The following is a 13,923-nucleotide window of genomic DNA, read 5'->3' as shown; positions in this document are numbered from 1 at the left end:
CAATCAAGGAATAAAAGTGTATAATAAGTTGGCAAAGGAAAGAATAATATTACTAAAATGCATCTGTTTACAAAGGTACCTAATACAGATTTTGGAAGTAATGCATTCTTCACAATCTAAGATTGCTTGGCGTGTCCAGAGTAGTGGTCAATAATGAAAAGAGGATAACTAGATCACCTTGTTGCATTACAATAGTGTAATGCTTCTGCAAGAAAATCGCGTGCAGAGATTTATAGTGCCTGATTGTGAAGTCTTAGTGCAAAGAGAACAGACCCTAGTTCTGCAGAGAAAACAAACTGAATTAAATTTTAGTAAGTCTATGATATTGTTTACATTCACAAAGGATATCTTTGTGGTCTAGATTCACACTTAATTTTCTAAAGTTCATTTCTTACTTTCACTTAATTTTGCTTTTTCTGTTGCCACATTGCACTAAACTCATCAATGACAGCTTTGTTAGTTGCCACCTCTCACAGTTTAAGTGCTGCTCCTTAGGAAGAACAGGTTTTTTTTTTTGTAAATAAATTAAAACTTTCAGAACAGCTGTACCAATTCTTTTATGATCCATTTTAGCTATGAAAGCTCTTAGCTTACTCCATCTAATATTAACATACAGGATCCACAGGAAAACTATAGCTTCTGGAAAGCTTTTACTGCCCCTACTAGTTTCAGGCCAATCCTCAGAAAATGACAGTGTTTACATTGATTATGTAGTTAATGTTTCTTTTTCCAATATGTCATCTGCTGTGATGATATTCTTCTTAAGACTATAAGATTTCAGCAAAACCATGTGTATGTGACAATGGTAGTATTATAGCAGGTACAGCAGTAGACTCTGACCCTAGAGGTCACAGGTTCACTCCTGGATAGAGACAGGAATTTTTTCTTGTTCCAGTGCCTGCAGGATAACACTCCTGTCCAATCAGAAAGATATCAATGGGCACAAGGGATCTTTTTTGGGGGTAGGTGGCCAGATGAGAGGCCTGCTACCCACTCCCTTCTAGTACTGTGGTAAAGAAAGGCGGTCAAGATCAATATCCCAGTCATGGGATTGCACCACAGAGAAAACAATGTGAACAGAGGTGGAAGGAAAACAAAGCCATGTGGAGCCAGGCCTGTGTATCATTGCAGCAGATATGTTGCTGCTACAACTACCGACACAATAAATATAAACTTCAAACAATTGGTTCTGGCAATAACATAAGAGCATTTCAAAAGTATTAATGTTTCCTGTGGTCTTCCCCAAGTCTCCTGTCCCTTTAAACAATCCAGACGAGGCGTCACGAGTCAGAACAAAATTTATTCACATTGTTTAATAAAACAACACAGGTCATCTGTATCAGCCACTTCACCAACTTATTTCATATATCCAAACAAGCACTTCACAGTAACTGCTTTCAATAAAGGCTTTTGAGCCACCAATCATATGCAATGAATCAGGTCTCCCTAGATATATTCAGAATGACTCTATTGAATCTGCATTAAAATGTGGCTACACAGGAGTTATTACTGAACAATAAAACGAAAGGATCAAAATAACAAATTACTGCACTGAGAACAAAAAAAGGTCCTATTAACAGTTTTTTTCCTGAATAGAGGTAACTATATAACCAAAATTTGAAGAAAACAGCATGTGTAAATGAAAATACAAGGAGTGGTGGTGGTGGGGAAGGGGGTGGGGGAAACGGGAGCAGGAGGGGGGATGGCAAGAAGAAAGAAATACATTGGGGGAAAGGTGGGGGGGGGGGGGGGTGTTTCAGGTAATAAATTTTAACTGCTCACAAAGTTTTTTCTAGATAGAAATGTGACATTCTAGCATACTCTTTTCAACATATTAAGGACTATGGAATCAAATTATGTGTCTACAATGCTGTTCAAGATTCTTTCTGTCCATCACTGACAATCACCAATAAAGTTAATGTAGCTATCTCACTCTAGTCACTATGTGTGGCACCCACATCAGCTGTACCCAACAACTTCCACTGCTGTATGCTATGATTGCAGATCATGCTGGGAACCAAGTACTGTGGGTACTTGCCACCCACACACAACACATGGCTATGTCCAATTTTGTATCTGTATATTGAGTGAAAACAGCTTAAATTTTGGCCATCTGTCAGCTTACCTCTTTTTCTGCAAGCATTTCTTTGAACGATTTGATACGTATCTCCAGCGGGACAACTGCTCGTTCACGTGAAGCTCTCACTTCTGCTTCAATTGCAGCTTCCTTACCAATATCTATTAGTTTCTTATCACCTTTTCCTTCTTTATCTCCATCTGCAATTAATGACACAATCAATTTACACGGAGTCAAAAGATTATTGCTAATATGGAAACATTGAAAATCATGCAGTTTCATGTTGATTGTGATTTTTTTTTAATAATCTGACAGAATTTTAAATTGCTATCTTGTACAAACACGTAACTGCTTTTCCTGCAAATGTTAAGTAACAGTTACTGTGAAAAATAACAACACTTTCATTGCAAAACATAATGACTTCTGCAACTAATTTGATCTGTGATAGAAGGGCACATCTGTAGATGTGTGGAAGATTCTGGGACCACATTAATGGGGGGGGGGGGGGAAGAAGACAGAAAAAACAGTGACATTGGCAACACACAGCCCGACATCTGCATTACATTGGCATATTGCCTGATTAAAAAAAGTGAAGCACCCAGAGGACATGGTTTGATGAAATAGGGGTGTGTGCGCATGCGCACACGTGCACGCACACACCACTGGCAGATACGTAATGGTTACAGTTGCAATTCTCTGTGACTGGCAGAAAGGCCATCAAAATGCATTATAACCACCCGTGTTTAATGTTGTTACCACCCCTGATGGTATGTAAAGGACCTGGACTATGTCAGATGTTAGGTGATCACTGAAGGACACTGAGAAGCCATGCACTCTTTTGAGACAACTTTATCAGTCCCTCAGAGTGTTTGAAAGGGGTCTCATTGGCGACGTCCATTTGGTCAGCTGGTTGAATGATGCTGTATCCAGATTTGTGAGGCATTCAGTCACACAGAGGCACAATGTCAGACTGGATGGGATCATTAGGACAAGCATATTCATCAAGGTTCCGGTCGACCATGTCTGACCAGCATTGGGACACTCGCCATATTGTGCAGCAAGCACATCCTAAGCCCTTCATATCTGGGCATGCCATCTAAGAACAAGTAATGGACTCCCTGCAACATTGTGTGTCATCCTACATCATCAGTCTGACTAGATAGTTATTGTCCCATATTTAGGCTGCCATTAACATCACAACACAAAACGGCTGCATTTGTAATGATGCCATGACCAGGAAGAATGAACTTCTGATGAATGGCATTGTACTATGTGCAGTGATTAATCACAGTTCTGGACTATCCTGGTGAGTATGACTGTGACCTGGGCAAAGGGCCCATTTTCCAATGTTTCAAATACGCACGGCAGTGTTAAGCCTGACACGGTGTGGGGAGCCTTCAGGTATGAATTCTGGCCACAGCTGGTAGTGACTGAGGGAATTCTTGTGGCACTATGGTAAATCACAAACAGCCGCAACTTTCCTGTGTTGCCTCTCATGAGACAATTGTGGTGCCATTTTTCAACATGACAATGCTGTTCAACACATGGCTTGTGTGTCTAAGAACTGCCTGCATGGTGAAGAGGTACCCCTACCACCAACAAAATTTCCAAATCTTTCCCTGAAAAAAATGTGCAGGACCAGCTCGAATGTCAACTCTGTCCCAGCAGCAGTATCCACTATATCAATGACCTGTTACAAAAGTTGTGGGCCAGCTTGCATCAGTAGAGGATGAAATAGCTTGGAACAATTCCCAACTGAATCAGTGGATGCAACCAATGCACAGTGGGTTCAACGTCATACTTACAAGTGGATACATACTGCCAAGTACTTTGTGAATTTCACTCTGTATTGTGATCACCAAAGTACCATCTCATACCACCTCGACCCACAAGATTTCATTTCATTTCATTTCCTCCTCCACTTCTACATACTTTACCTTACTTTTCTGAGGCAACAATATTATCGATGTAGTTCTTCAATGAAAATGAAATTCTGAACGATTTACACAGCCACAATGAACTGCGCAACATCTCAACCACTGGAAGCAACAACAATAATATTTGCACTGACTGTATGAATAAAAATGAAAGAAAATGAAGATTTGTGGTCCACAGAGTAAATAAGACACTGATTGTCAGTTGGTAAGGTGAATATACTTGTTCGTACATTACTGGTACTGGCTGCTACTTCCTCTAGCAGATAAACAGGATGATTATTTGACAAAACTACAGTGGAGCAGCTGACATTGAAACTGAGTTCCCAGATTTAACATCTCAAACTAAGTCACTTGTATGGGCTTATAATGGATGGCTACTGTGCCTACAGTAAAGAAGATGGTGGTGGTTGTTATAAGGATTTTGTTTAAAATAATACCTTTCTCATATTCTACTAACATATGACATGGGTATATCAGATGTTAATAAGAAGTTCGCAACCATTGTCCAGCTAATGTTAATGTGTAAGAAATGTCCTTTGGATCATTCACTTTCTCTGAAATTAAAACAAAAATATGTGGTTACTCTTGGAAGATCCAGATTAAAAGCAAAAAAAAGAAGGAGTGGGTGGGAGGTTAGCTTCAGCATCTCAAGCACTTTCTGAGAGATTCTGCCAATGTCAATACACTTAGTGCAACGTCAACTATCAGTCATTCTCTTCCTCCCCTCCTCTCCTCCCACTGCTTGGATCAGACAGTGGTATAATATTCAACCAGTTATAAAATCACGGTGTTTGGAATCCTTTTCATCCTCTGCTCCATGACTTGTGATTTTCAAATGTACACAGCGAAGAGAGGCAGCTAGAAAACTATTTTGCTTGTTGTCTGCTGACATAATGTCTTCCTCGTTTAAGAAGTTCCATTGCTTACTTCCACCTTCTAGATGTGCCTTTTGGCCATAATTCATAAATACATAAAATAACATGCATGAGACAGAGAGGCTATCCTGTTTTTATCTTCAGGAGCCTAAATTCTTAGTGCTTTTAAAAGGAGCATGTGCCTGCCCGAGCACGAGTGTTTGCGCGCTCTCTCTCTCTCTCTCTCTCTCTCTCTCTCTCTCTCTCTCTCTCACACACACACACACACACACACACACACACACACACACACACACACACACACACAGAGAGAGAGAGAGAGAGAGAGAGAGAGAGAGAGAGAGAGAGAGAGAGAGAGAGAGAGAGAGAGAGAGAGAATAGTAAAATAATAACATATTTAAGTTTTAAAATGCCTCTTCCTACAATTTCCTGTGGTATGTACAGAATTAATTTAGTGTCTTAATCTTAACATTCTTTTGGGAAAACTTAAATTTTATGGCACATAACTTATCAATAGAAACTGGTTTACTCTCGATAATGGAAAGCACATAATTATACTAGAAATTCAGTCAGTTTGGGTAAGGACTCATCTTCCGACATTGGCTAATTAACTATCTGTGTGCTACACAGTACGACAAGACTTCCATTTCTAGTATTAAATATAAATGACATCCTATTTTGTGTAATGAAATGTTCATTTTTTGTTTTTGTAAATTAACACTCAGAAGGGGTGGGGGAGGGGCTGGGGGGAGGAGGTGGTGGAGGAGGAGGAGGAGGAGGAGGAGGAGGAGGAGGAGGAGAATGTCAACACAATTCTGCTTGAGGAAGGAGACGCTGTACAACCTCACTCATCACACCCAAATTCGGCATCATCTGCGCTGAGTGTGGTTGCCGATTTTTGTCACTATGTCAAAAAATTATTTTCTTTGCACACTTTCTCTCACTAATGTCATATTAAATTATATTCACAATCCCTTCTGTAGTCAGAGATGTCAGTGACCATCATGTGGAAAAAGCATTTGTAAGATTCCTGTATACAGCTGTTATATGTGTAATCATATTAAAACACCTTCACAATATACATACTCCCTTACGTAATTTGTAATCAAATACCATCCAAAATCCTATTCACAACTTAACCTGATTCCTAAAGAAAGGGTCAAAATAGGCTGTCATAAAAACAAACAGTGCACTAAAGAATAAATTTAACAACTGATGCTTTTCAATGAAAACACGCGTTACAACTGATCATGGTGATGGAGCCATTCATTGCTGATTGGTAGAACAATGTGTCACTTATCTCTTCTTTCACCTTTAGCAATGTTCATTAATGTGGATATGACACATGCAGAGTTGCATCATGGTTTGGAGTCTGCATTTAACTGTTAAGTCAACCTATACGTGGCTAGGCAAGTCAGTTTAACAATTGGAGGAAGACAACAACCACCAGCTCTAATAGAGCCACACACAGTAAAGCACTGTGGTATTCAAACTAACTTTTGTGTTTAAGACAGTTTGACCTTTATATTGTTGTTTTCACTTTCACTGTTAAAATGAAGGCACTAACATAAATGATTTTTTTTTCACTGAGAACTTTCACTGTGTCTGTAAATCAGATGAAAAGTTCATAATATTGTGTGTACAATATGTATGAACAAAATTGTCATATCACAAAGAATTGGAAACAGTACAACAGTTACATGAGCAGGTTTCTATTAAGTTTTTCCATAGACTATCTACTCCAACCTACACACAGAAGTAAAATTTTAAACTTTTCTTTGAAATAAAATCTTTTGAAATATTAATCCATGACATGTGTCTAATATTTCTAACAATACGTTTTTCTGATCTACTGCAAGCAATTTATGCTTGCAGTATCCTCTTATCAGCCCATTGGTATATAGTTATTCTTGCAATTTTGATTCCAGAATAGCTAAATTCTTGCATTTGCTTGTGAGGTTTCTCTTTATTACGCGTGCTATAACGTGTCCAACTGCTCATTGTGGGAACCCCGTGGTTTTCATTTATTTTAACATTACTTCTATTGTAAATTTTGTCATTGAATTTGTAACTATTTGTTATAATGGCCAACACAAATCAGGTTTCTCTGCCTGTTTTGTGTTTGGTACACACACTTAGTCATATCTTGAGATGTAGTACAAGATGTTAAAAGGATATGTTAGAAATAGTTCAATGATTCATACAACAAATTGTGCAAATTTATTTTCAATGTCTATTTTTGTTACATTATGTTCACTTAACAATGGTAGTGGTGGATGTAGTACTACTGGTGGTGATGGTGGTAGTGGTAGTAGAGGAAGTAGTAGTAGTAGTAGTAGTAGTAGTAGTAGATGACAAAATATTTGCACAATTAAAAAAATTAACAGTATAAAACATCTATTAAAACGGTATTAAACATATACTTCAATTGAGATCTGTAACTGAGCATTATCTTATTTAAACCCGAAACAATTGTTTGATAACATTTTGTATTCTAAAACAACTGCTGGCTTACTACCACCAACTGCCGCTGCAGGACTTCATTTTCTTCCTGTATGTGACCTACCAACTAAAACAGAAACACAATTCATATTGAATTTTCTGTACTATTTGCTGTCAATGCAAGGTGGTGGTAGTTAATACATATTGGACACACTAACATCACAATGATCATGCTCTTAAGTCCATAAAGTAATCAACACCTGAACTAAACAAAGGTCTTCGTATTTGATGTATAGTAAAATAATTCAAGTATTCGGACTGCTGAGATCAAATTTCTGTTGGTGTACCAAACTCAACAACTCTTGTTTCAGTGAGAGAAAGGGCTGGAGGGGAGAGGGGGGGGGGGGAGGTGGGTAAAGAAAGAAAGAGATATATACTTTCTTCAGCATACACTGAAAAATTAAGCTGCAGATTGCAGATGTTTCAATCTGACAAGGGGATTTTTACTGCCAATGCCTAGGCAATTTCTGGAATTACTACTGGCCCACTTATGAAGCCAGAGAGATCGTTTTAGCATCAAGAATTAGGGTTTTGGTCAGTGTTCACAACTAACCATTTTCCTTATGATGTGTAACCAACATGAAAAATCTTTAATACAGTATACTGTTAATGGTGAAGTGATCACTGAGAACAGACTTCCAATCTTTACAATTGGAATTTGAAGTCTCTGTCTATTATATGCAGGGAAGTGCTGAAAAGGTGGTAAGTTGAAACATCTCATTCAACCAATGCATACATCATAACATAGAATTTGTTATCAAAGACAAAGGAGTGAGGCAGTGTGTGTTACAAAAATACAAACTTAAGTTTACAGATAAAACCGAAAGACTTCAGTAACACAAATTCAAAAGGATTTGTAAAGTATTACACAATGTTTTTCTTCTTAGCAATTTTTACTTTGATTAGTAAAAATTTTTTGCATTTATTACAGATTTGGTAGTGCAATATGCTGAGTCACTAACTTTCTCAGTATTTACAAAAATTATTACAATACATTTAATTTTTATCACAACAAAACTGATAAATAATAAAACTTCTTAAAGTGTTAGCATATGACATATCTTAAAATCTACCTTTTGTAGGAGTGTCATCTTTCTTCTTTTTTGATGGCGTTGACTCCGCATCATCACTAGCTGGTGAACCAGACCGTTTGGTGCCAGCAGCTGAATTAGAAGTAGAGCCTGATGATGCTGAGGCTGATGGGCCACCCGCTGCCTCGGGAGGTGTGGCCACCATTTTATCAACATCTGCACGACCAGATAGTTCATCTGGTCGCTCCCAGACTGATGTACGAGAGGATGGATTGTAAAAAAAAACTCTACCATCACCTGTCCATACCACACACCTGTACACACAAAAGATGAGTAAAGCTTTAGTAATTTCAAAATAAAACAATCAACTGCACACCTCAATGCACTCAACATGAAGTTCAACAAGATCCACTATGGATAAAATAACAATTATTTAGTTTTAATTTCAAGCTGATTAAGTTTTAGGTGTTTCACTTTTATTCTTCAACTTATGAAAATTTTATGACGACGACTATTTTATATGCCAAGCCATGTCACTCCTGCACAAGCCATGCTGTGTACAGCTGACAATTATTGTAACTGTTGCACACACAGTTCTCACTCCAATATCTGCCTAGTATTGCAAATAATGGGCTATTGATGCAATTTTTACCAATGCTTCAGGCTATTTGCCTTCCATATTACTGTAATCTTGCGAGATTATGGTTTACAACCTGGCATGCTCACGATGATGTTTACAACTAAATAATGTTAGTGCTGTTTGGCCCCCAAATATGAATGCACATAACTACAGGATTACAAACAAATGACGATAAGTTTTTACCCCATGTTCACCACTTTTTTTTTTATTTGGACAATCTGAAGGTGGTGGTAGGAAGCAATCAAAACCAGTTATCATGCTTTAATTGTTTAAAGAGGGGAGTGGTGGGTGGGAATTGCAGCATAAGCATTAATACAACAAAAAAAAATGAACCAAATTTTGTAAAGAGGCCTTCAAGGACATGGAATGAATTAAATTATACATCAATTGACTACTGTGGCATATCTCCATATAATTATGAAAATGACTTCTAAATACTTTTTAAATCAATTAGCAGAAAACCAGGTACTTTGGAAAGAGCCATTACTCTATCTCTTATGCTACTGTTAGCAGGTGTTCTTAACTAATACTTCAAACTCAGTAAACAAGTAACTTTACACACAACACAATTAGTTGTCTACATACCCATAAAATTCAGGCCTGCTTAATATGAACGTAAGCACTAACTGAAACTTTTACAGCCTAGTCCACGTATTAACACTGATTATGAAAATGAGTCAACATTAAGAAAAGCAAAGTTGCTACTTACCATATGGCGGAGATGCTGAGTCGCATACAGGCACAACAAAAAGACTGTCCCAATATAAGCTTTCAGCCAACAAGGCCTTTATCGAAAATAGACCACACACACACACACACACACACACACACACACACACACACACACACACACACACACACACACACACACACAAAAATGACAATCTTTTTGTTGCACCTATCTACGACTCAGCATCTCCGCTATATGGTGTGTAGCAACTTTCCTTTTCGCAGTATTGTTACAATCCATCTTGAATTTTCCATTGATTAGAAAATGTGTGGGTAATAACATATGCTTTTACTTGCCTAAATGAACTCTCACTCTTTAAGAGATACAGATATGTTGCTTAATATTTCAGGGGCTAGTGAAACACCTGCACCCATAACAGTTAGTATAAATGAGTTTATAATTCATAACTGGCATTCAGCTATGTTTAAGCAGCATTATTATTATTAGTTAAGGTATTGAAATGACCAGGTTTGTTGGGGTTGGAGTTTTATGTTTGAAGTGTTCCTCGGGCATCATGCAGTGATGAAAGACACTCTTTTAATGAGTTTTAATAATCACAAGTAGTCGCTCGAGTATATAGTGCTGTGTGTTGCCCCATGAAGCTCCTCTTGGATGAAGTTCCATGGTGTTTGTCGAAACATTAAGAATACAGGACAAAGGAAAGAGATGAGTCTGACGTCAGAAGTCAGTCAGGCAAGGTGTTCTTGTGAAATTGTAAGTTGTAACCCGAGCTGTAAATTGAGTGAGCTGTCATCTGGCCAATAAACCAAGTTGTATCCACAGCACATAGCTTCTTCTTCTTCTTCTTCTTCTTCTTCTTCTTCTTCTTCTTCTTCTTCATAGTAAAGTAGTTTTATGGGAGGAATAGTTGGAAGAAGGTAAAAGCATACTTCAAGATGGCAAAAAAATCCTCACAAATGGTGACCGTGTTTTTGGAAACAGCAAAACAGTGTACAAGAAAAAACTAAATACAGAAACAAAGTTTCAAGTCTGATAATACACTGGGACGAAAGGACTATGAGGAAAAAACTCAACGAGGAGATCATACAGTGGCAGCCATCCAAGAGGCGCCCACTTTAGTGAAGAAACAGCACAGGTAATGATGACAAAAGCAAGCAAAATTATGAGCAGAAGATATGGACATACGAGCAAATACCATGATTTTGCAGTGATAACTACGTTGCAGTGTTAACAACTGTGAAACCTAAACCCTCAAATTTAAGATGGCTGTATCTAATAAATAGCAGTGTGCTTTATTAACAAAAACAGTCATTTGAAGTTGGCCGGGTGAAATTATTTAACAGTGGGAAAGCCAGTGGGCATTCTATCAAGATCCTCTCCTGGAAATGTAAAATTTGTAGCAGAAATAAGTTGATAGAGGAACAGGAGTCTTGTCCTTCAGGTGCAGTTACAAAACACAAAGGAGGAACTAGATAGGATGAGGAGGGTGTAGTGCACTGGGGAATGGGAACTGGCAGTTGGTAAGAAGGCAGCTAGAAGGAAGATATATCTGTTGCACTTTGCCTATAACCAACAGATCAGACCAACTGTCAAGAGTTTAGTGGAGAGGAGCCCCTTGTAGATGTAGGTGTAGGACAAATGCAGCAGTCCTCATCAGTGGCAAATTTTAACAGGAAGAAGATAATTCTGCTACTAGATAGTTCACAGGGCAGAGGTGTTGGACAGCAATTGCAGGAAGTGTTGGGAAGTGAGTAGCAGGTCACCAGAATTGTTAAGTCTAGTGCAGCATTGGTTCAGGTGACTTAACATAGGGGAGTTATGTAAGAATTTTACAAAAGAGAATCAGGTAGTGACTGTGGGTAGATCTGGTAATAGTTTTTATATGGACGGGGAGTATGATGTAAGTGGTGACCTGGTAAAGACTGCAACTCACGGTGGCACAAATGTACACACTGTGCAACTGTTTCTGCGTCATAACCGGCTTCATCTTAATGCTGCTGTTAGGTGTGTTAACTGGGGCTGGAGAAGTCTGATGGCAGAGGGCATGGCTCATATTGCCGTGACGCCCATTGAGTCTACCAATAGATCGGGTTTCACTAGACATGGCCTGCACCTCAATGGGTAAGGGAGGGGGAAGCTGGCAGAGCTTATAGGTGACAGTGTTATGAGTGAGGGTGGGCTCACTCATGGGAAAATTACTATAGTAGTTGGTGTTAGAGCTACTTCTTAGATAGAAGTTAGCTGTTAGGTATCCCTGCTTAAAAGAAGTCAGTCTAACAAAGGAATCACCTTCAAAGGAGGTCGGGTATCCAAGTAGTTGCGGAATTAGCATATTTTATCAAAATATAAGAGGTATTGTGAACTGCATATAGATGTTGACTCTGAAATTATTGGTATATCTGAGCACCACATAAATAATTTGACAATCCAGATTCTTCCTTTACCAGAATACGGATTAGCTGGCTGTTTTTTTATGAGTCCTCTGTGGAGTGGGGAGTAGTAAAAAAAAAATCATTATTCCATTTGCGTCTGTAGATGTATCAATTGGGAACAGTAATACAGCCATAGACAATATTTTTATTCATTCTTCATCACTAGATGGGCTTTCTGTTAGTAAAAGGGTGAATGGCCTTTCAGACCATGATGCACAAATGTTAATGCTGAAGATTTTTTTAACCGAAACAAACATTATACATAGAATGAAATTTTCGCTCTACAGCGGAGTGTGTGCAGATATGAAACTTCCTGGCAGATTAAAACTGTGTGCCAGACCGAGACTCAAACCCGGGACCTTTGCCTTTCGCGGACGAGTGCTCTACCGACTGAGCCATCCAAGCACGACTCACGCCCCGTCCTCACAGCTAATTCCGCCAGTACCTCGTCTGCTACCTTCCAAACTTCACAGAAGCACTCCTGCAAACCTTGCAGTACTAGCACTCCTGGAAGAAAGGATATTGTGGAGAACTTCTGTGAAGTTTGGAGACGAGGTACTGGCGGAATTAAAGCTGTGAGGACGGGGCGTGAGTCGTGCTTGGGTAGCTCAGTCGGTAGAGCACTTGCGAAAGGCAAAGGTCCCGAGTTCGAGTCTCGGTCCAGCACACAGTTTTAATCTGCCAGGAAGTTTCAAACATTATACATAATTACAAACTATGCAGAAAAGCTAATCCAATGGCAATACAGAGATTTTTAAACCTTGTTAGGCAACAAGAGTGGCACGATGTTTATAGTGTCAAATATAATGCTTTGCTTAATGCACTTCTCATGCTCTTTGAAAGTTGCTTTCCATTAGAACGTTCTAAACAGAGTACTAGAAGTAAAAGGCAGCCTGGGTGGCTGACTAATGCAATAAGGATATCATCCAGAACAAAGTGTTAGAAATAGTCACAACTGATACACAGTAGCCTATTACAAACAGTATTGTAAGGTAGTAAAAATGTTGTTAGGAAGGCAAAGAGTATGTGGTATGCAAATAGTATAGCTAATTCACAGGATAACATTAAACCATATGGTCAATCATGAAGGACTTATCTTATCAGCAGAACAAGGTTGGTGATATAAAGTCAATTCGTAGTAAAAACATTTCCGTTACTGGTAACTCAGATATACATACAATATTTAATAACCACTTTCTGAGCATTGCTGCTGAATTAAATAAAAACTAAGTTTCTACAGGGAATCATATAACCTACTTGGAAAATGACACGCCTAAAATACTCCTGTGCAACACCGACAAAGGTGAGATTGAGTCAATAATTAAATCACTGAAGACTAAGGACTCGCAGATACGGAATACCTAGCAGAATATTAAAGTAGAGTGCTGCACATGGTAGCCCTGTATGTGGCCATATTTGTAATTTTTCCTTTAAGAACAATCAGTTTCCTGATCAACAGAAGTACTAAGCAGTAAAGCCACTCCATAAAAAGGGAGAAACGGATAATGTGCACAATTTTAGACCTATTTCTGTGCCATCAGTGTTTGCTGAAGTTACTGAAAAGGAAAAGTGATGATTTCATTTCACATAATTTGCTATGGAATGTAAAGTTCAGTTTTAAAAGGGTTTAACAACTGAAAACGTTATATTCTCTTTTCTCTGTGACATACTGACTGGATTAAATAAAAGTTTTTCAACACTAGGCATCTTTTTTGATTTAACAAAAGGCATGTATGTG

At 38.4% G+C, this 13,923-nt stretch overlaps 1 protein-coding gene across 1 annotated transcript in view; it reads right to left on the bottom strand.

The window, feature by feature from the left end:
• Nucleotides 1–13,923, bottom strand: part of LOC126334901 (transcription elongation regulator 1) — a 236,362-nt gene that overhangs the window by 128,492 nt on the left and 93,947 nt on the right. The window contains exons 11-12 of the mRNA XM_049997613.1: nucleotides 8,465–8,736; nucleotides 2,126–2,277 (exon numbers count right to left, since the gene is read on the bottom strand). Coding sequence (XP_049853570.1) covers nucleotides 2,126–2,277; nucleotides 8,465–8,736 — 424 coding nt within the window. The remainder of the gene's footprint in view (nucleotides 1–2,125; nucleotides 2,278–8,464; nucleotides 8,737–13,923) is intronic.

This window comes from Schistocerca gregaria, chromosome 1 (genome assembly GCF_023897955.1).
Source record: "Schistocerca gregaria isolate iqSchGreg1 chromosome 1, iqSchGreg1.2, whole genome shotgun sequence".
Lineage (NCBI taxonomy): Eukaryota > Metazoa > Arthropoda > Insecta > Orthoptera > Acrididae > Schistocerca > Schistocerca gregaria.
Note: the sequence above shows the minus strand (reverse complement) of the source record. Positions and strands in the feature narration are given on the sequence as shown.